We start from the raw sequence: 24,261 nt of genomic DNA, 5'->3' as shown, positions 1-24,261 counted from the left end.
ACTAGGTCGCTAGCTACCGCTGCAACCCGGAAAGAGTCAAACCTCAGACAATCACAAAGCTAAGTAGAATGAATCGAATATTGTACCATACCCCAGAAAAGCTAATTGTCAAAAAAAGGTATGTTATTGGCAATTAGTAAATCTATCCTGTGGTTTGTTCTTTACTAGATCTCAAATATCTCTGAAATCAAAACAACAATGACTCCATAGCTGTAGACTACATTTCTGTCTTTACTATAATCATAGGAGACAATTTTTAATACATTGATTTTAAATATAACTGTACAAGCCTACTATAATTCATCGTTCTTTATTATAAGGCTAATTTGACAAAACATAGGTTACTAAGGGCAAGAGTTCGTTCCTTTCTATAAATATTCTAACACCCCCTTTATATAATCATTTACGAAAACATAGGCGTCTTATCATTCTTTACTATATGATTACAAGCAGGACAAAGCCTACGGCTTTTTCTTCTTTGGAATAGTAAGAGACGATCCTCAAGGAATCAGGCAGCTAACTAAGTCCAATATATGCAATGGTTAGCTCTTTTAATTATCGTATTTTAATATAAGCATAATAACATTAGGGATTCTCTACTGATTTAATTATGGATAAAATTACAATATCGAGTTTACTTTCACGCCCTATATGGTTACAACCTAAGATTATGACGTCATTCCTCAAACTTGCACATGAAAATATAGTTTTTCGTAAAAAGTTGATTCTATTTTAAAAACTATTTTGTTTTTAATTACAGATGGCACTAGATCTAGCAATTTCCTTTAAAATGGTCCATTAAACAACTCTTCATGATGTTCCAGTGCCAAGCTACCTGTGGAAAAGAAAAATGAAAAAAGATGCCGTTTAGGAAGAATGCTCTAGTAGCTGCTAAGTTGCTTGATTTCCAAGCCAATATATTTCCCTTGCTGTTCAACCCAAGCAACAGAAAGTTTTCTTTATAGGGGTTCCAGAAGAGTTGGTTCTAATCAGGTACTTTTTGTTTTGATCTGATTTCATTTTAGGAGTTATGGGTTATTATATTTCTTAACATTGGACGTGATCGTCTCTTACTAAGTTGCAAGCTACCGATGCAACCAGGATAAGAGATCACAGCACAATTAATTAGCTTTTCAGACATATTCCATATGGTCTAGTGGTATAGGAAAGTGGACTTTCAATCGACCGGCTCGGGTTGGAATCCCGGTTTGGAAATTATTTTTAAAACATAATCTGAAGAAATTAATTAGCTAATTTGACAAGGCATAAGTTACTAAGGGCAAGCGTTCGTTCCTTACTATAACTATTGACTGACAAAACTTATGATGAAATACATCGATCCTATATAATACAAAACGAAAAAAAACCTGCAGTCGATGCGGAATATCGTGGTTTCAACCACTTTTCTTCATTTTCAAGCCAATATATTTTCCTTGTTTTTCATGCCAAGGGACGGTAAGTTTCCTACATAGGGGTATTGGACATTGCGGTTCTAATAGGGTACGTTTTGATTTGATTCTAGATTTTGAATTTATTGACTATTTTATTTTTTACCACTAGGCGTGATTGTCTCTTACTAGGTTGCTAGCTACCGCTGCAACTCGGATTATTCCAATGACCTTCTTTTAATGTAATATAATTAAAATAATCAGACCAACACTGATGTAATTAAATAACGTCCAACACTAAACTCATTCAAGTTAATTTGGGGACTCTCCCGCTGGCAAGACAAATCTCTCGGTTTTAGGCCTAGTCTCAGCAGATCGCAGAGTAAATTACTGCTCTAGCGTTTACAACACCCCCGGTCGGTACCCAAGTCGTCTACAAGTGATTTTGGCGTTTGAACTTATGGAATATTCGATTTATTCGTCGGTGAAGCTGCCCTATTGCCGTCTCCCGAGGGCAAGCAACCGCCGAGTCTTGGCTCCGAAGCACTAGCACCCATTGCTAAAAGCTAAAGGACCAGGTTAAGTTTAGCCACCAGTGGGTCAAAACACTCTGTACCGTTGTGAACTCCAGCACAGATTCTACCTTCAGAGGCTTTCAGGTATAATCACACGGACGAAGCCTCGCACCATTGGCCGTTCGACCAATTGCAAAACCAAATGTCTGAACCTGCGGTTCCTCTCGTACTTCGCAGGATTACTATAGCAACGGCTTTTATCGTCTGGAGAGTAAAACTAACGTGTCTCAAGATGGTCTAAACCCAGCTCACGTTCTCTGTAGTTGGGTGAACAATTCTACACTTGACGAATACTGCTTCGCAATGATAGGTACAGCCGACATCGAAGAATCAAAAAGCGACGTCGCTATAAACGCTTGGCCACCATAAGCCACTTATCCCTGTGGTATCTTTTCTGGCACCTCTTGCTTAAGACTCTTAAAGCCAAAAGGATCGATAGGCCGTATTTTGGTTGTCTGTACTCGTACTGAAAGTCTGGATCATTTGCCATTTTGCTCTACGGGAGGTTTCTGTCCTCCCTGAGTTGGCCTTAGGACACCTGTGGTATCATTTGACAGATGTACCACCTCAGTCAAACTCTCCATCCGGCACTTTCCTCAGTACGGATCGAGAGCGCCACCCGCAGGTGGACTCCCTTGACACCACAAAAAAGTCCCCAAAGGGACTTGCCTCCGTTTCACTGAGTAATTGAAGCGACCATGAAAAGTAGTGGTATTTCATTGCCGACGTAACCATCTCTCACTTCTGCTACACCTCTCATGTCACTCCACAATGTCGAACTAGAGTCAAGCTCAACAGGGTTTTCTTTCCCTGCAGACGTTACCTGGACCGTTCCCCTGGCAGTGGGCTCGCTAGACAGTAGATAGGGACAGTGGGAATCTCGTTAATCCATTCGTGCGCTTCACTAATTAGATGAAGAGGCATTTGGCTATTATTACTTGATCATTTTTCTCCTGACCTCAACCATGGTCCATGACCTAAGCTACAACCTAGGAGAGTGAGTACCCGTGCAAACAAAACTCATCAACACAAGCCAAATGGCTTACCAATATCCAAACTCTTGACTTCTATCTAAGAAGAGAGCTAGCACTGCGCAGGTACTCAATTGAGCCTTAACGAGGGTTAAAGTGCCGACCATCTAAGTCGACAACGGGATTTCACTGCCCTTCGCCAACCTAGCGGTCCCAAACGGTCCTGACCAACCTAATCCCATAAGGGGAGTGGGTTGTAACGTAATAACGTTTAAATGAGAAAAGAACAAAGACAGGAAAGGATAATTCAAAAGTCTATGAAAAAGAAGCATTAAAAAGCTGCGGGTTAGGTCAAGAAAATTGGCATCCATTACCGGATGCCAAGGCTTGTGGTTCAGCTCGACCCTCAATTATCAGAAAAGATGATCTGTCCTGACAGAGCAGTCCTAGATCGCCATAGGCACCTGTCCACGATCTCCTATGAGATCCTGCCCTACCCTCGGGCAGTCCCATGTATGGAAGAGAAGCAAACTTATAACTGGCTTGTTGGGTTTAGCGGAACATGCCCATAGGAACAAGTCCGTCCAACCTTCAAGAATTTTTGTGACCCGAAAATCACCTGACGATTGCGGTTTAACCCGACGCTCTTGCCCCTGCGAGACGAGCACTCCCACTACCTGGACTGCCCAAGGGCCGTAGCTGCAAAGGGCAACACATCCATACTTAAAGCACTACATCCATTCAATTGATTATAACACAGTGCTCTATTGCTACGACGTATTCACTACTGGTGAGGGTTAATGTATTGTTACTGTTGCCGTTTCGTGAGTTTCTGTACTGAAGGCTACTATGTAGCCTAACCATTCACAAGCTTACCTTAATTACTCGAATGATGTTAACCTTTACGATGCTATGAGATATTTAAAGAATCTTGCTAATTTTCAAGTTGGCACGTCTCCAAACTCCCCGAGCCCCAAGAACAATTGGGAGGTCCTCATAACTGGAGATCTCGCCTAGGCCAGGGGGCATATCCTCCGGGGCTATAACGCCGTACTTTCGTACCTTTTCTTCAGCTGGTCTATTAAATACCATCGGGTGATCGTAAGCCACCGTCACATCCACAATATACTCCACACCTAACTTAACAATTACGAGATCCAACTTGAGCCTTGGCGGGCCATGAGTCGGATATTTTTCGTGTATATACCTTAAGTTTCTTCCCTTCACATGCTGTATCAGATAATTGACCACAGAGTCATGTCACTTGACCTGAGCCCCGTGGATGGTCACACAGGATTGTAGGACATGTTGAATAGTTTCCTGCAAAGGACATCCATGCCTGCACATGTTCCCGCCGTTACTCCCGCCGTTTACCCGCGCTTCGTTGAATTTGTTCACCTTGACATTCAGAGCACTGGGCAGAAATCACATTGCGTCAACACGCGATGGCGCCTTCACAATGCTTTGTTTTAATTAGACAGACGTATACCCCTAGATCGTGCCAGTTCTGAGTCGGTCGTTCATTGGCTGCCGAGGCTCCGCACCAAGCCGAAGCAAGGCACTAATAGCGCTGCTTGGGCTGTCCACGACCAGCTTGAGAAGGGATGGAGCACCCTTGCATGCGCCCAAGACCGACTCTGTAGCCAGTCACATCTTGCTCAAAGCCCGACGCCCTCAACCTTCAGAGCCAATCCTTATCCTGAAGTTAAGGATCCAATTTGCCGATTTCCCTTACCTACATTCATCTATCGCCTAGATGCTGTTCACCTTGGAGACCTGATGCGGTTATCTGTACGGTCTGGTCAGAGGAGTAGACGTAACCCTCACCATGATTTTCAAGGACCAACAAGCATGCACGGACGTCAGTCAAGTGCAACCCTCTTCGGAAGGTTAACCCTATCTCTCTGCGGAGGAATTCCAGGGTTTGTATCTCCCTTACACAGAAAAGAAAACACTTCACCAGCCTCCCATGGCCAATTCTCGTTACCTACATTCATCTATCGCCTAGATGCTGTTCACCTTGGAGACCTGATGCGGTTATCTGTACGGTCTGGTAAGAGGAGTAGACGTGACCCTCACCATGATTTTCAAGGACCGACAAGTATGCACGGACGTCACTCAAGTGCAACGCTCTTCGGAAGGTTAACCCTATCTCTCTGCGGAGGAATTCCAGGATTTGTATCTCCCTTACACAGAAAAGAAAACACTTCACCAGCCTCCCATGGCCAATTCTCGTTGCCGAGACGGATACGAGGATCTGAACGTTACCCCAATCAGGTTCCCGAATAAAAACGGGATTCCCTTTGGCCCTCGCCACGAGCCTCACGCTTTGCGATCAACACTTCGAGTCTCTTTCACTCAACGCTCGTCTTGTGATACCATTTCAGGTTGGACTTAGGACCAACTGACCCTTATCCAACCACTGTTCACATGGAACCCTCCCCACATCAGGCCTCAAAGATCTTTCTCGAGTATTTACTACTAAGACCAAGATCCGCGCCACTGGCCGCTCCAGGCAGGCTCGCGCCCAAATCCTTCAACGCAACCAGTGCGACCTCCCTACTCACCGACGTGTCAGTAAGTATCACCAAGGATCGACGAGCTCTGAGACCGGTGGTCCGGTATCAGCACAATGCTAAAGTGCCTCCCATTTGTAGGGCTAGTTGATTCGGCAGGTGAGTTGTTACATACTCCTAAGTGGTTTCCAACCTCCATCACCACCGTCCTGCTGTCTTGAGTAACTAACTCCTTTCCATGGGATCTGGAATATGCATTGGTTTGGGCGCTTGAACCGGACATTTGGTTCATCCCACAGCACCAGTTATGCTTACCAAAAGTGGCCCACTGGGTACTCGGTTTCTAAATCCTTGCCGCAAACAACACCACGGTCGGCAAGGCATCTCACCCATTGAAATTTTGAGAATAGATTGAGGCCGTTACGGCCCCAAGGTCTCTAATCATTCGCTTTACCGGATGAGACTCCCGTCCCCTTTGCCTGAGCGCAAGCTATCCTGAGGTAAACCTCAGAAGGAACCAGATACTAGATGGTTCAATTAGTCTTTCGCCTCTATACCAAGCTCCAGCGATTGATTTGCACGTCAAAATCGCTTCAATCCTCCATCAGGGTTTCCCCTTACTTCTACCTGGCCAGGCATAGGTCACCATCTGTCTGGTCCCTTCACGCGTGCTCTAGGTTCGACGCATCCGCAACGGGGCCACGACGCCCCTGTGATGCGCCCTCTCAAGAGGAGAAGAATCTCCCATCAGCATCGTAAGCAATGCTTGGAAGGACAGGCAAACAAGCGTAAAAAGTCTAAAAGTGAGGGGCCCCAACTACCTTTAGTGTCAGGCAGGCAAGTGACCCAATTTATAAACTCAGGCATTTGCACTAACAAAAACTTGTTTCAATATTAGTTGGATCAACAAGTTGTCGAGAATTGCAAGGGAGATAGGTGTCCAAAACCTGAAAAGGCCTTTCTGCCTAGACTGTCAGGCGAGTGAACCCATTTATAAGCTAAGACAGTTGCGCTAACAAAAAATTAATTAAATGTTGTTTGACCAATATTTAGTTGACTGTCTGTGTTAGTGTCTTGGGTTTTACTGTCTAGAATTGTCACAAGCTCAGAGAGTTTTGCTATAAAACAAAAACAAAAATTTAAAAAAAAAAATAAAGCCCAGATAGTAAGCTAGGAAATGTCCAAATTGTGTTTAATAATTAATTAAAAATTTGCAATTGGAACCTCAGATGATAATCTACAGACCTTATATGAGGGGGTCACTATAGTTAAAAATAGTTGAAAATGAAATTAGCTCAGAATCTATTATTCAAAATCGGAAGCGGGACCAGGATTTGTCAACAAAAAGCTGTGGTTTTTATGCACTATTGTATTTTATTTCCCGGCGTCGCGGAAATACTTACTGTCAATTTCTCAAGATTTGTGGCGACAATCCAAGACTGAATGACTTTCTAGTTGAAAATACTCTTTCCTGCCTTTATAATATAAATTTCAGTGCTCTAAAAGTGAAATACTTTAAAAATGTATGTAAACTGGTTTATTAATAAAATTTATATGTAAAAAACACAGTGATCTCTTAGGTTTCTTCTCCTATGTATTGGTAATCATCAGAAACGATAAGTGGCAGCAGCTCGTCAGGATTTAACTTGTATTCATCTTGGCATGCAAAGTCACGGTTTCACATTTTCTATAAATTATTGTTACTGTATCGTTGTTATGTCTCAACGTAGCATCGATAACACTATTTTAGTCTATGTTTTCGAGTCCACATTTCCCAGTTTATCTATTCCAGGTTATATGATTCATGATGCTCACAAATGACAAGTCAATTTTTGTAACAGCCAAATAAAAGTCGGTAGGTTTATAACTATAGTAGCCAGTATCTTCATAGCGATGTCGTAAAAAACGGACTCTTTTATTATTCCAGCAATTGAAGCGTAGACCAGGTTCTTCTTTCCAATACAATTTAAAACCACGACGATACCAGTCTCTTAAAAATAAACTGAACTCACGTTTAGTGTTTTTCACAATCATACTAGGGTAAATCCTTTCCCATCGAACGTACTTTCAATAGTAACAATTAGAACATAGGAATGCTCTCGTACGAGAGTTGCGAGTTACTTCAAGAAAGGACTTTTAGTTCTTAATTTACAGAGCGAATCCTCTGTACAATTTACATGGATTGCATAATCTACACTTTTCATTATATTCATCAGGAAAAGTTAAATTCCCACAGGACGTCCAGCTGCCCAATGTATACAAGCATAAGGGGCATATGTAAATTATTTTTCGATGTTGACTGTGTCACTTCCAAAAAAACACTGACTCACGATCAATAAAGTATCTTCTAGGACGTCACAAAATGGCCGTCTAAGGTTTTTAACGCTGCAAAAATATTGGAACACCTGGATGTGTCATTGGAAATCAATAGACACCTATATAAGGGCCTGTTACAGGAACACCTGGCCGTCTCAAAGGTATGTTGTGACGTCAGAGTGCGTGTTGTAGAAATTGGGCATGTCATAAAAATCCTATGGGAAAGGGGGGGGGGGGCATGTCATAGACATCCTATGGGAAAAGGAAGGGCATATTGCAGAAATCCTATGGAAAAGGGGAGGGTATGTTGCAGAAATCCTATGGTAATTTCGCTATCTGACGATTTAAAATCCTTTGCTATTTTCCTACGAACCTATTTTAAGTGCCAGGGTGTGTCGTGCTCCCTTTAATAGAACACATGGGCTAGAAAATCTATTTATTACTACTTGTGTATTATCCCGACCATAATCCGATTAAAAATACTGAAACACCTACAAACAGAGCCATTTGACGTAAGAGGGCTCCCTGGGAGTAGCCTAATACCTAAGTCTCTTACAAGTTTTTTTTTAAAGTGTCTGGATCATGATTCGAAGGGGGTGGGTCCTTGTAGAACCTTAAATGCCCCCACTACTGACTGCTCTGATTTGGTGTAGTGATTTTATTTTGTAAAAAAAACTGAAAATACTAGATATTGTCACTTAAAATAACCAAATTCCAAACATTCAACGATCATTGACCTAGATAAGAAAATTTTTGTGGCATGGCGTTTCTGGCGTTGACCCATTTCTTAAAAAAGAGGGTAGGTATGTAGCAATTTGGCTACCAAACTATTGTGTGTGCTCATAATCAAATCTTTAAGGCCCTAAAGACATCAAAATAAAATACTTTGATTCTCTTGGACACAACTTGCGTATATTCATACATGAAAATTACTATTTTCTAAGACTACGCTAGGCTATTTAAAAAATGTGAAGTTTTTGAGGTAGTATCATAATTCTGTCGGTGTTTACGCGTTGAACCATGACAATAAATGAGCAAAACTAACAAGTTCGATTCGAAAACACCTTTTTTCCGCAAATACTCAAAAAATAACAGCCAATGAGTTCTCAAGGACAACTGGACCTTCAAAGGAAAGCTATTTCTTCTGAAGCTAATTGGCTTCATGTTTTTTAAGTGCGTTTTTTTAGCTCATTTTTCAACCATATTTTTCTTTTTATTTGGCACCCGTTACTATTAAAAACCACATTGCTGCACAAGGAGGTCTTTTTCGTTAAAACTGGAATTTCTATTATTTTTTTTTTTTACTTTTTAAGACATAAATGGTTATTCAATTTTCAATTCAAAAGTTTTCCAAGGATAGTAATATTTGAATATATAATGTTTTAGAACAGGTTTTCAAAGCTAGGACGGTTCCATTTATTAATAAGCTTTGTTATTTGTCTTCGATCCTGTCTTTTATCTATTTCATTTATTTTTTTTATAACGATTCGTAAAAGGAGTTTAAGAAGCGAATATTAACAGTTCTTTATTTATCAAGCCACTCTATTCCTGTGAAACGTAGAAAGATTTATCACAGAGAAGAAGACTTTATGAGAAACAAATCTTGTTATAAATTCTTTGCCAATTGGCACGTTTGGCAGACAAGCATCACAAAAAACAACATTTTAAGAACCTTAACATCTTCTTATTCCTTTTGAAACTAGTTCTAAGCCATAGAATATAAGGTCATTAGCGATTCGACAGTTATCCTCTTCTTATATGAGTTTATGTTGATTAAAAAACATCAACCTTGCATGAAAGGGCATGTTTAAGTGTGAAATGTTACGTATCGCAAACATAATGTAGTATAAACGTAATGTGTATACTTATACTTAACGTAATATAGCTTAGTTACTTAGCATAGATAATCAAGTAAGTACTACAAAAGCCACTAAAGTTATGATACTTTATTGCATCCAATGTTCAACACGTTTGAATGTTACCAAAAAACATTAAATCAACTCACTTCAGAAATTTTGAAGTCTAAATTGACTTTTCCTTTCAGTCGCCCTAGATCTTGAGGCCTTTTCCCTGGAATCCATTGATAAACAGGCTTTGGACTATCGTTCAGGTACCATTTTACGACAAGTCCGTCCCCCTCACCTGGTTTCAATGTATAATCACAGTCTAATAAAACATTGTTCAATGTGGAGTTTTCTATTACTCTTGGTACTTGCATATTGGTAATCCTCACACCAAAAACTCCTAGAAAATATAAGTAAATTTTTCAGTCTCGTGACAAAATGTTCTACTCCAAGAGTTTTTTGAACTACCCATTCTTGCGTGAAATCACTGCCAGTGATGGGTGCAAAAAAAATGAGCTTACAAAACACATACATTTCGAATAAGTATTTTTTCTCGTCTAGGGATTTCTTTTTCGGAGTGGTTGCAAAATTCAGAGCCATTTTGGTGTCAGGGGCCTCTCTAATATTGCCAAAAGTAGAAAATTTATTAGCAAAGTTTCACAAATAATAAATTCCACAAATCTCAGAATTAACTGATTTAGTAAAAATTGAAATATCAACGCTACAAAATTTTTGAGGAAAATTCATTTTGAAAACACTGAGTAGTAAATAAAATGGTATTACCTTATATGGCATGTATTGCTGTTTCACATACACACGTTATCTAAACCAATTATAAAAAACTTGTATAAAATTCATAATACAGCTTTCATCGTGTTTTCATTTAGCCTACATGATTTTTAATAATAACTTTGCTGTATTTTTTTTTAATTTGCTTTTTTTCTTTTTTAAAAAGGAAAAAGCCATAAGAGCCGTAACAATTAACAGTAATACACAATTGAAATTGCTAACTTGCAAATACATTAGTTTTCTTTTTTCTATTCTTCTTCTTGCCACAGTTTTTCACGACTTAGGTTTATCGTCAAGGTTTATCAAGCAGCATACTAATCTTTTTGAAAGCAAGTAAACTAAAATTTCGATACTACAAAATTACATGTGAAATTATGAGACAGCTTCATAATCTTTTCACTCAGCCATTCTTTTATTTGAATTTTTAACTTAAACATCATAAGACAATTTATTAAGAAAAGCTATCAATAACGGGTTTTTAAAATTTAAATTCAACAATTTAAACAAGCTAATTTGTAATTAAACATTCCTATTCTTCTAATTTGTTATTTGTAATAGTTTTTTTCTATTCTCCTTTCCCAAAGGATTTATCCAAAATATCCAACTCCCAGAAAATAAGCAGAGTATAATTATAAATTTTCTGTAAAATCATTTTATCAATGGAAAAAAGTACGAAAGAACAAAAATGTTTAAATAAAAGGTCTCTTGGTAAAAAAGAAAAACAAATCTTTTGTCTTTATCACAACAAGGTGTCCTCAGCATTAAAAAAGGGAAAGAATTTTAAACCATATGAATTTAAAAAATAAAATATCTAAAATAAAAAAAAACAATATATATGATAACTAATGAATGTAGGAGCCAAGGAAGTCTAATGTACAATCAAGGAGCTACTGCTATCATACAATTCGTGGTTCGAAATATTTTAGTGATGAAGCTTAAGTAATGAGTAGCTCCTACTAATAGTAACCGAAATTACAAAAGAGAAGATTTGATAACAAGATATACATCAAAGAAATTTATTTTTTTGTGTGTGGTGATTTTAAATAGGTACAATTCATTTAGTTTAAAACTGCCTAAAAAAAGTTAAGAGACTGATAAAATCTGCCTAATGTTGCAAATTACTAGTGATAATAATGAAAATTATACCATCAAGTTGAACACATAAGGAAACAAAATCGGAGAAACCTATGTAAAAATAAAGTTTTTTTTATTGATATGATTGAGCATATCAATCCTCAGTTTTAAAATATGGGAAGAATGTTTACTTAAAACAGAATTGAAGTTTGTAGAGCCCTTTTTTAGGTAGCGAAAAGGGTCACACCACAGCAAACTGTTGCTTTCAGCAATTTTGGGACGCAAAACAATAATTGTGACCCAAAAAGGGCCAATAAACCATTACATGAAAATTTGTAGTCAATCGCTTTAAAATTGTTGAGATGCTATATGTCTTACAAGTTCCAGAGGGAATACACTTGTAATCCTGAGGGAATACACTACCATACCTACCATACTTGTATATGTCTATGTATTCTACCATACAATACTTGTATGGTATTCTACCATACAAGTATGGTATATACCATACAAGTATGGTATGTATGGTAGGTACACTTGTAATCCTGAGGGAATACACTTGTAATCCTGTAATCCTGTAATCCTGTAGGTAGCCTACTCCTTCCTAAAAGTACAAATAGTCCTACACAAAATCAACAGTTAATATAGACATCTATTTAAAGCTTCACTTAACTATATTGATTCATTTAAGGCATGATTGAACATGTAAAGTGGCGTACAAATACGAATCAGCTATTTTGGAGTAAGGTCGGTGATTCTTTGTCTGGATTGGGAGGGAAAGGTGCCTGAATCCTCAAAAATTGTATTTTCATTTCCTACTTCCCAACTCATCATGAAACTTCAGATAACCAAGAAAGAAATTTTTTTTTTGGGGGGGGGGGGGCGGGGGGCCGATAACAATCAATATTGACGTTCACAATGTTAAATGGAAGCTCGCCTCTTCTTGCATGCATGTGTTTTCTTCGTACTATGGAAGCTTACATTCATATGCTTATTATCAGGAAAGATTTTTTTTGGGGGGAGGGGGTAATAAATCCACCAGGAGATTGTCCAGGAGGAGTGAGGAAATGTTTTACGAAGAACTTTGTTTGACCAAAATTTAAATGGGAATATTTCCCAGTTTCATATTAATATACATCCCTTATAAATAGGGATCTCTAGCGCCTAAGTGTAGTTATGTAATTATTGTAGTGTTTGAGAAATTGAGATGTCTCCTTGTTTCCGTTGGGATGGGGGGGGGGCATTTTTCCTCCTGGCAGCTTCTACGGAAGACATTCCCATAGCGAAAGATTTCTTAAAAGAACCCACCTTGATAGTTGAAAAGACATTGACCGGAATTTTATTTTTGGATTTCTGACCTCCCCTTCTGATATTTATTTAGAAGGCTGCCCTTTTTAAGGGAGGAATATAATTTTCAAAATATTTGTATACAAACTTTAAACTCGGGGGTTTACGAAAGGAGGTTGGGAGAAAATCAAGAGGTTATAAGAATGGGAATGAAGGAAAGGGTAGTAGCCTCCCTTACATTTAAGTCAGCCTATTACATTTAATTACATTTTTACTATTACATTTAATTTAGCCTCCCTTACATTTAAATATTTGATAATCAAATATTTTGAAGCATCAAACTATCAGTGAAGAGCAACCATTTTCAATATAAATCAGAACTCTGAAAAACAAAGTTTTGGTTACAATACATACAACAACAAAACAACCATACAATACACACAAAGCATTTGATTGCAATACATACAAATACATACAACAATAAGTATTTATGCTGATTCTAAATGTGAAAAGTGAACTAATGTTAAAGCTGTTCACAAAAAAGCTATTAGCACATGAAAATTTTACAGTTTTATTAATGCCAATTATAATTTTATAAATTAGAAATTCTAGTGAGATTTTTAAGATCTTGTGTTTTTTTAAGTCACTAACAAAAATCATGTTTTCGGAAAGTGTCCCATTCTAGGGTCCTACAACAATGGGCCCAGCAAGGGACCCAACAGGACCAAAATATTATTGAGCCATTCATGGGTGAAATGAGTTTGGTGGACGAATAAAGCGAAATCTCAGCTGTGGAATGATAGTAAAATTGTAATTAAAATATAAAAAATTCAGGACAGGGAATCAAACATAAGAAGCCTGAACCTTAATATTCTATTAATTGAATGGCACAATTACCAAATATTTCAATTCCTAAAGCAAAAAGTCGGAGGAATTTCAAAGAAAAGGCGAATAGCCGGTTTTAACCAAATTGTAAGAATCTTAATCTGCAAAAAATATTTAAGATTCTTCTGTCTTTGGTTATTTTCATCCATCAAATCTGAGGCTTATGTTCAATGAAGTGTTTTATACATAAAAGCATAACGTAAGCATTTAAGGAAAACTTTGACTTCCAGATTGAGCACAATCTATTCCATCAGATGAGTTGACTCTTTCAAGTAATTCCCTCGGAATTGCGAGTTCCCAGCTGACATCCTCTTTTCCAAATAGATGACGCTGACACAGATATTCAGAAAATCTCGAATTTTTCAAATTTAAGTCTAATACTTTCACAGTTCATTGACTTTTGTGGTATGTTACATTGGGATATAAAAGCATAATGTTTCTGGTTTATTACTGAAACTGGGTCTTCTTTACTGGGTCAGCATGCTTAGGATCTAAAATTAGGGTAGCATCTTGCTAATTTCGGGACCAAAAGTCATATAAAGTCAGGTTAAGAGCTGAATAGAATTGTATAATAGTGTCCTTCAGTTTACAGGGAGCCTCTGCGTTTTTTGTAAACTGCATTAAATAGTTTCGTAGTCCTTATTTTCAGTCACTTTTAGAGTCCTTTAATTCGGTATCAATGAGTTGGGCTTCTGAACAATTTTCCCTCTTGTTTAAAGATAATTTTACGGGAAATAATTTCTAACGCTTTTGTCTTTAAGTTTTTGGTTCTTATGAGAGCAGAGAAGTGAAGACTGTACAAAAGTGAAGACTTATTCCTTTTTCTGTTCCTAGTATATTGTTTTCAGTACATGTTGTTACATTTATGCTTATGTTTTCCTTGTGTAATAGACTGATAGTATCAAACTGCTGCCCTGAATTTAGATTCAATGTAGCCTGACCAGGGTACTCAATAGTTAGCTTTAGTCTTACCATTTATTTGGTGCAAGTACACTTCAGATTAGAAATAGTTAAAATAGCCTCTAAACAGTGGTTTTTCATTACCTAGTTAGTATTGTCAGTAAAGACGGTGGGTGCAGTGAAGAAGTTAAAAATAGAATAGCCAACGCCCAGGATGTTTTTTCACAGTTGACAAAAAGTTCGGAAGAATCAGAAGATAAATCTGCGCTCCAACATTTGAATTTTGGAAGCTACAGCGATGACAATGGTCTGGTATAGTTCTGAAGCATGGGGGTTTCGGAAAACGAAGGAGGTTTTGCAAGATATTTTCCAGAGGAATTACCAATGCATTGCTACGAGTGTGTGACTGACTGATCGTATCTTAAACAGTAAGAGTTAGTTCGGGGAAAACGCATGGGATTTTCTATATGGAAAATAGGAAGAATGTTTCACACGTATCCGAACTGGAAATATTGGCAAAATATTCAAACATCAGAAGTCATGACTGAAGATACGGACTTGGAAGTTGCTTTTTTAGCTTCTGTAGTTTGAACTTCAAGCATCATGCAAAAGTTAATAATTCTCTACAAGGGCAATCAAATTGGGTGTTTTATGATGCCTTACATTCGACATGTTTTTCAAATTTCAAAAATACCGCCACAAATTCCCAATCACTTCAGCTCTCGGTACGGAAAAGTTAGAAAACAATTCCAAACCATACTCCAAATGGGAATTACGAAACCCCCTATCGAAATTCCTATAGGGAGAATGGGAATCCCTAATCGTCTGAACTAACTCTGAGCTGTACGAAAAATATGGGTCAATCCCCATTTTTAGGGATATAATTAGAGAAAGGCTTATATAGCTTGGCCACGTTTTGCGGATGATGGACAATAGATTGTCCAATATCATCCTTGTTGGCAAACCGTTTAGGCACAAACAAAAAGCAGGTTACCCCAAATTGGGTCGGAGGATGTCGCAAAGAAGGATTTAAGGGAAATGGGAACTTCTTAGGAGTGTGTAAAGAGGGTGCCTTTGGATAGATTGGGATGGGGGAGGAATGTGTATAGCTGTGTTGGCCTCAAGCGGCTTAGTACTGCAGTGAGTTGTTAGTAGTAGTAGTAGTAGTAGAAGCTTAAAAATAAAAATTTCGTTTAACATTAAATAGTAAAGCAATCATAATGTTCAAGCAATAGAGTTACAATTTTTAAGTTTTTCGTACGAAGTTTCATGAAAATTACTCTTACAGTTGATCTTTTAATGGAACTAGTTATCTCCAAAAACCTAATCTGTCTAGAATCTGCTCAAGCTTACTCTGTATTATCTAAGCTAATTAAAATTTCGTCAACCAAAAATACAAAGAAGGAAAAGAATTAATTATTTCCCCCCTAACCATGAATATCTAATACTGCACGCACGTTACGTAGAGAGTTTTCAGGCCAAGAAAGTCAAGCCATAGAGCTTTTTTAAACCCCTCTAAATGCCACTGATGATTTTTACGGTTCCTCGATAATAATTTTCGAAAATGCTTCGTAGCTGAGACTGTACGTATTTATATCTTTTTATAAAATATTATACCTTCCCCTGACATAAAGTCTTCACTCCTGAAATAAGTTCTTGTGTGCATGTTGAATATAAGTTGCTTCTGTCTTTCTTCTCCTATCTTTTTCACAGTCCAGACTACCAAATCCTTTTTCATCTTCCATTTATTATGTTTCCTTTTCCGTCTTCACTTAATTTCTAGGTTCACATGAGCCATAAAAAGTTTTTACACGTGTTTTTCCGAGGCTTAACAAAAAGTTGTTATTCATAAGCCCAACTAATAACCACGCTTTTATGTGCCAACAGAGGATGTTAGCCGAGAATTGCCACTGAATTCCACAAATAAAAGTGAAGTTCTTAGGGTTGGTTGCTTTCATTCCTTAGTCTGGAGTGTAGTATTGAAAAAACAATACAAAAATAATTGAATGGATAAAAATGAAAATAAATTGATCACTTTGTTCACTTCTCTATGACACTTTTCAAACAGTTCGTAGTAACGAACTGTAAGTAAGGAGCGATGCGACTGAATAGTAACCGAAACTCTAAGAAACAGAGTCTTGATAGCAATAGATAGATAAGAAAATCAAATTTTGATGCATATTCAAAATATGTAAAATCATCACACTTAATAGTACCCATAAAAAGGTACGAGCCTAAGGAAATTTGTCAAATATTTAAAAAAGGGGGCCACACCCTGAAAACATCAAGTGATCTTAATGATCTCTCCAGTCACTCCATCAGATTCAGCATACCCGAGAATCCTGCGGTAGCGGTTTCAAGCTCCTAGGTAAAAAAATGTGGAATTTTGCATCTTTTGCCAGAAGAAAGATCACGAATGTGTGTTTATTTTTTTTTTTTTTTTGTTCCCCAGAGCTGATCATATCGAGCCAGTGATTGTAGAAGATCAGGAGAGGGCTCATTTTATCGGACATCGAAGGTTCTAGTGCCGTTTTTAAGTGACCAAAAATGTTGGAGGGTAGCTAACCTCCCTCCCACGCTGATTTTTCCCCGAAGTCACCCGGTCAAAATTTTGAGATAGCCATTTTGTTCAGCATAGTCAAAAAATATAATAACTATATCTTTTAGGATGACTTAACCTCCCAGAGTCCCTGAGGGGAAGGGGTGCAAGTTATGAACCTTGCCCATTGTTTACGTATAGTATTGGTTATTGGGAAGTATACAGACGTTTCAGGGAGTATTTTTCTGGTGGGAGGCTTGGGGGTGGGGGGGGGTGCTACGTAGGAGTATGTTTCTATGGAAGAATTTCTCATGAGGAGGGGAATTTTACATGAAAGGGGAGCCGGATTTTCCAGCATTATTTAAAAAACGATCAGCAATTAATAAAAAAAACAATTATTTTTAACTGAAAGTAAGGAACAACATTAAAACTTAAAACGAACAGAAATTATTGCGTATATGACAGGGGACACCCTAGTCAATACTTCACTCTGTACGATAAAGTGTTTGTTAGTACTTTTAAAAGAGCGATCTATTTTAATTAAACGGCCTTTGTGGTTCAGCAGTCATTCTTAAAGAATTGCGACAAAATTTGAACTTTAGCGTATAGAGCAAGGTATTGAAAAGGAGGCGACCGACCCCCCAAATACATGTAATAATTTTTTTTTCGTTTTAAGTTTTAATGCTGCTCTTTACCTTCAGTTGAAAAACTTGTTTTTCCGTTAAAAAATTAAAAAAGTAAGTATTTCAAATATAAGTAAAGACTGAGGTTAAAACTAAAAAAAAAAAAATAACAGCTATTAGCTATTAGTTTCAAAAAAGAACAGCTATTGGGCTGCCGAAATGCTAGGATTTATGACAATGTAATTTTTGAAGTTTAGCATTACCCAAAAGTCTGACAGTTATTTTCCTGAAATAGGTATTGACGCCTGAAAAGTACATTTTTAAACGCAATAAGTACGTCATTTAGTGTTTTCAAGTGTTTTCATCTACAAATTCCAAACGACTGCACGTAAATATTGCAGTTTTGAACTTTGTTTTTGAACAGAAAATTTTATTATTTCCATTCTCCTAAATAACTTTTTTCATTCTTGAAGCATGAAAAAAAACATGAAGCGTGAAAAAAAATTCGACCAAAGTGATTGGCTATCTCATAAATTCCATCAGTCGTTCCTACTCGAAACAAAATGGATGTTTTGCAGCACATTTGTAGTGCAGCACCATTGTGCCGTCTTCTTTTTACTTAAAAACGGCAATGCAATCTTGAAAATTTTTATTCACATTTCCATAATATTTACCACCACTGATCAATAAGATACCCATACAAAAAAAAAAAAAAAAAAAAAAAAAAAAAAAAAAAAAAAAAAAAAAAAATTAGCCTTCTTGCGGAAAACGCAAGATTTGCAGTGTTTTGAAGGTTCCACCCCCCCCCCCCTTTATTAGATTTTATAGAGTTAGCATGAAAATACTTTTTAGGGGTCGATTTAAAATCCATGAGTGTCTCATAATTAGTCAGTATTAAAAGCAAACACTTCCGATACACATGTCTCAGCGAGACGACCAAACATTTTGACAAAATGATAAAATTTGATTGCATTTGAAGGTTAACATAAGATTTTACTCATTTTAACTTAGCATAAAGATTAGATTCCCTTTTACGTACATTACGTTAGATTAGATCAGGTTGAATTTGTGGCGATATATCTGTCCCTGAAAGTTTAATTACCTGAAATTTAAATTTCTGAAAGTCTTTCAAAGACTTTCTTATTCTTCGGATTTTGATCAAAAACCTAGAAATTTGATCATATGAATGCTTTTAGTATCTTTCTGTTAAATATCCAGTAGAAAATTTATATCCAGGGGAGGGATATACCGGGTTAAACCCGATCCCCCCAACCCCACCCGAAGTTTTCGTCCGACTCGTAAAAACGCAACAAAATCCATACAAACAAATTTGAATCCTCTTTTATGTAGTAGATATGATCTGGCTGTTCCAGCCATTTTCACACATTACCTCTCCCACCACTCATAGTCGTCACACTGACCTCTGCAGCAGGGTCGACCTTCTCCCTAATGGCCCTCCTAGATGACTTTTACAAAGTTGCCAACTGGAACCCAAATCAAAACTAATTTCACATTCCTTTTCACTATCTAACCCAACAGAACTGTCTGAGTTGCCATCAATAGTCCCTGTCTGAACCTTTTCAGTTTCATTCTCACCCTCAGTGCTGTCTTCTCGTAAAATCTCTTCGAAGTCTTCTCCTTTGTTTTTCTTGCTTTTGTTGCTTCAACTTTTTCTTTTCCACCTCTTTTTTGCCTTCCTTGCAGCAAAGGCACCTTCAGTCTTGGCTTTCACTGATATATCAGTGAGCACTTTTGTTCTGCCCTTCTTTCTTCCTTTAAACATTTTTTTTCTTGGAGGTGCTGGGATGTGGTTGTACTTATTCAGGTGTGACTATTCTATTTCACAGTGGCTGCAAAATCACAGGGCTTACTGAAAGTATTGGGTGACAGGATAGCAGTGGAGGTAAGAATGGGGTTGGAGCAAGAACCTCTGATGAGCATGGTAATTTGCCACCAGCTTTACGGGCTAAAAAACATTTGGTTGATCTATATTTAAGAACACAGATCTTCGTTATCAAAACAATCTGGATTGAATAGGGATATACCCCTCAAATCCCTTATGGATGTTTGATGGTATGACAACTAAGGGGAAAGACTTTCCTACCAACCCAGCTGTGATGTAAATGTTGATAGTTCTTCTCGATGGCGAAGGTTGCTCGATGAAAAAAAAAATACTACTAACTTTGATAATTCATTCTGTTAGGAATGCATAGCTGTTAGATATTTCAACTATTTTGCAAGGGTTCTGAAATGCCACAGCCATTTTGTTTCTACCAGAGTTCAAATTTTTTTGATGAATACCGATGAAAACCAGCGTCCAGGCAGTGACTCGCGAAATTTTCTAACTCGTGAATAAGCCCAAATCTGATGTAAATTAAAGCTGGAATTTGAGAAAGACTGATCAAAACAAAAATGTTTGCAGTCAACAATGATTGCGCCAGCGCCACGCTGTTGCTTCAATTTTTTGCTACCCCTGACCTTTCCTTACCAGCACGGCGCCGAGGTCTAGCTGTATGATAGAAATCTCAAAACAAAAATATGAAAATATAAGGCAGCTCCAATCAGCCAGGGGTGATGGGGTGCCCCCTGCCCTTCCCCTTATGGGTGCCCATGCATGTGCATCCTTGTTTTCATAAGGGCGTATGTGAAATATTTACAAAGGGAAGAGCTGAGATTGTTAGAACTCTCAGGGGATGTTGAACTAAATTAAAGGACGCTATGTAATAAGTTGAGACTTTCTGGGCATACTGAGAGGGATGTTTGATTTGAGTCGAAAGACACTTTATGTATCCATGCTGTCAAAAGGGTATATCTACAATATCTTAGGAACAGCTAAGGGTATTCAGATGATACGTTCAGGGAATGCTAAAATAACACAGTGCATTCAGATTATCTAAAGGGCGTACTGAAATATCTCAGGAACTTTTAAGGGTATTAAGTTGTAACTTTCTGGGAATATTCAGGCAGATGTTAAACTAAATCAAAAAACAATATGCACATCCAGGTTGTCAAAAGGGCATAGATGCAATATCTCAAGGAAGACTAAGTACATTAAGTTGTAAATTTAAGGGCATTTTTTAACTAAATCAAAAGGCCCTTTATCTGTCCAGGTAGTCGAAAGGGAGCATCAGCATTATTTCAATAGAGGCTAAAGACAAAAGATAAACTTTCAGGAAAGGTTGAGGAAGATGTTGAACTAAAAAGAATATATTATGTGCTTCCAGTGGTCAAAAAGAGTATTGACAGTAGATCAGGTACAACTAAGGGTAATATTAGCTTCTTAAGAAGCCCAGCCGAAACTTATTTAACTAATATCAAGGACAACAAATTTTGAAGTAAAATTTGGTTACATTGATTCTTAGTATGGCAAATCATAACCCATCATTCCCCCAAACACATCCAATAAAAATTTTGAGATAGTCACTTTGTTCAGCGTAGTTAATTTCCTGACGTAAAATTTGTCTTTAAAATGGGCACTTCCCCACCGCCTTCAGGATAATAGTTTTAAGTAATTGCGAAATGCCATATAAGTTTGTATAGACAGTGCTGTCTCAAAAACTTAAGAAAAGGCTCGTTTAATTGATAACTCGAAAGGATAGTGCCCTTTTAAATAGTCGAAAGTCATTGGAGGGCAATTATCCCCCCCACGCCCATAATTACCCAAACACATCCAATCAAAATTTTGAGATAGCCATTTTGTTCTGCGTAGTTGATTTCCAGATAGAAAATATATTTTCGAGGAGGACACTCCCTCAAACTCCTCAAGGCAAGGGTTTTAAGTTACACCCTGGGGGCATATAAGGTTTTTATAGAAGGCGTTGTCGTAGAAACCTCAAAAAGGACACATTCAATTGGAAACGGAAAGTGCTAGTGCCATTTTTCATAGTCAAAAGTGATTGGAGGGCAAACTAACCCCCCTCTCATGTCCACCATTTTCCGTAAACCATTCAATCAACAATTTCAGATAGCTATTTTATTAAGCGTAGTTTTAAGATCTGGGAATTGGATTTTTAAGAATGACAGCTCCTCCACAGCCCTTAAGCCAAGGAGTGTAAACTATGTCCTGGGGGCCTATAAGGTCTTGTATAGACAAAGTCGTCGTAGAAAATTCGGAAAGGACTCAGTTGATTAGAAATTTAAATGCCTGATTCCCTTGTTAATAGTCAAAAGTGATTCTAAGGCAACTGATATCCCTTCAACGTCCACCATTTCCCCAAACACATCCAATCAAAATTTTGATATAGCCATTTTATTCACCGTAGTTGAAAGTTCTGGAAAATATATGTTTGAGCAGGGCACTCCCCCTACAGTCTTCAGGGGCAAGGGTTATAAGTTATGCCCTGGGGCATATATGGTTCGTATGGAAGGTATGCGCGTATAAACTTCAGAGAGGGCTCATTTGATTGAAATTGAAAGTTCTAGTTCATTTTTAAGCGTTAAAAGATATTGGAGGGTAACCAGCTTCCTCCTCCCCAAACCCTTTTTCCCAAATGCCTCCAATAAAAATTTTAAGATAGCTTTTTTATTAAAAATAGTTCAAAGATCATATAACAAAAATTCCGGTGTTGACACAGCCTACCAGGACCCAGGGGCAGGCGTTGTACGTTATGCCCTGAGGCATATATGGGTCTGATGAAAGGGATGCTCGTATTAACTTCAAAGAGGGATCATTTGATTGGAAATTGAAAGTTCTAGTTCACTTTTTAAGAGTCAAAAGAGATTGGAGGGCACCTAGCCCCCCCTCCACGCCATTTTTTCCTCAAACCCATCCGATAAGAACTTTGAGGTAGATTTTTTTTTAAATAGTTCAAAGACCTCACCTCCCCCCGCTCCTACTGTCTACGCGATAGTTTTGTTCTTTATGCCACCTACGCTGCCCCCACCCAAAGACTTTAATAAGGTAATGTTTTGTATGGGAAGAAATTTAAAAGTTTCAAGAAATTTCGAAGGGACGTTAGGACAAATCAAAATACACTAATTAGAACTAGATAAAGAATTTTCTATTCAATTACTCCCAGAAATTCTCTCAAACTGAAAATACTAAAATACTTAAAATTACAGCCATACTTAAAATAAGATTAAAGTACATACTTTGCGATAAATGCTAAATTATTGTGTCACAAAAAAATCTGAAAAATGGTCTAATCAAAACGATTCTGTTCTTTCTGTATCAACAAATGAAATAACCTAACTACGGTCTTTTGAAGCTATTTTTTCGATCCATTCATTGTTGCGTGGAAAAATCACGTTTGATTTATCAGAGGCATGTAATTAAGTTGTCTATAGCAAAGGCCATAAGGCTTCAATGTTTTATTATTATTAATTTAAAAAAAACCTTGCATAAAAATAAGTTTTCTAAGAAAAGTAAAGAGCCATATTGAACTCAGGACCAACAGAAATTAATTCCTATTATAGTTAAAACTCAAAAAGACCAGAAATTACTGTTAAAGAATTAACGAGACCTCGAACGAACAGAAACTAAAATTAACTATCTTAAAAATATAAAGTTAACCGGGGCAAACATAAATGAATGAATAAATCTTATATAGCTTCAATATATTTTTTTTTTTATTTTCCCCCCAGAGGCAGGGGCGTCGTTTGGGGGTGGTAAATGGGGGGGGCAGTTGCCCCCCTAATAATGTGAAGAAAAAATATTATACATCCCATGCCCTTTTGACTATCCAGAAATGGACCCCTCTTGCCCCCCCCCCCCCAATAAAAATGCTGGAGAATCGCTCCTGCCCAGAGGTGCTTTATATGCAAGGGTTAAAAATACCATTTTGTTAAAAATAGTTGAAAGGTTAAATAACAAAACTCTGGGGTCGACAAAGCACCCCATGGCCTGGGGGGAGGAAGGGATTCTCGTATAAACTTCAGAGAGGGCTCATTTGATTGGAAATTGGAATTTCTAGTCCAGCTTTTAAGAGTCAAAAGTGATCAGAGGGCAACTACCCCCCCCACGCCCTTTTTCCACAAAATACATCAGATAAAAATTTTGAAGTAGCCATTTTGTTAAAAAAAAAGTTCAAAGGTCAAATAACGAAAACTCCGGGGTCAACACATGTTTTACAAACATAATATTTGTAATATAATTCGTTTTATAACTAATGAATCATTAGTTATTGCTTTAATTAGATCGAAGGGCAACTACCCCCCCCACCCACCAAGCCATTTTGCCACAAAATACCTAAGATAAAAATTTTGAGGTAGCCATTTTATTGAAAAAAAAGTTCAAAGGTCAGATAACGAAAACTCCGGGGTTAACACATTTTGTACAAACATAATATTTGTAATATAATTCGTTTTATAACTAATTAATCATTAGTTATAATAATTATATATACTAAATGATCATAAATTATACCCGGGGGGTACTTATAGCTGTTTTGGAAGGAATTCTCGTATAAACTTTAGAGAGGGCTCATTTGATTAGAATTTGATAGTTCTAGTTTAGTTTTTAAGAGTCAAAAGTGATAGAAGGGTAACTAGCGCCTCCCTCACGCCCTTTTACCCCCAAATACATCAGATAAAATTTTGAGGTAGCCATTTTGTTA

At 37.5% G+C, this 24,261-nt stretch overlaps 1 protein-coding gene and 2 pseudogenes across 3 annotated transcripts in view; all 3 read right to left on the bottom strand.

The window, feature by feature from the left end:
* The window catches only part of LOC148950019 (uncharacterized), a 239,706-nt gene that overhangs the window by 139,851 nt on the left and 75,594 nt on the right, over positions 1 to 24,261 (bottom strand). For all 3 annotated transcript variants that reach the window (XM_089091412.1, XM_089091410.1, XM_089091411.1), the window contains exon 2: positions 9,772 to 10,010. In XM_089091412.1, the coding sequence (XP_088947538.1) occupies positions 9,772 to 9,984 (213 nt within the window). In that variant the 5' untranslated portion in view covers positions 9,985 to 10,010. The remainder of the gene's footprint in view (positions 1 to 9,771; positions 10,011 to 24,261) is intronic.
* On the bottom strand, positions 1,731 to 4,684 carry LOC148950021 (large subunit ribosomal RNA; annotated as a pseudogene).
* On the bottom strand, positions 4,685 to 6,338 carry LOC148950020 (large subunit ribosomal RNA; annotated as a pseudogene).

The sequence above is a fragment of the Artemia sp. Qi Xiang Cuo genome, chromosome 7 (genome assembly GCF_049724085.1).
Source record: "Artemia sp. Qi Xiang Cuo chromosome 7, ASM4972408v1, whole genome shotgun sequence".
NCBI lineage: Eukaryota > Metazoa > Arthropoda > Branchiopoda > Anostraca > Artemiidae > Artemia > Artemia sp. Qi Xiang Cuo.
This window is presented reverse-complemented; position numbering and strand designations above follow the sequence as displayed.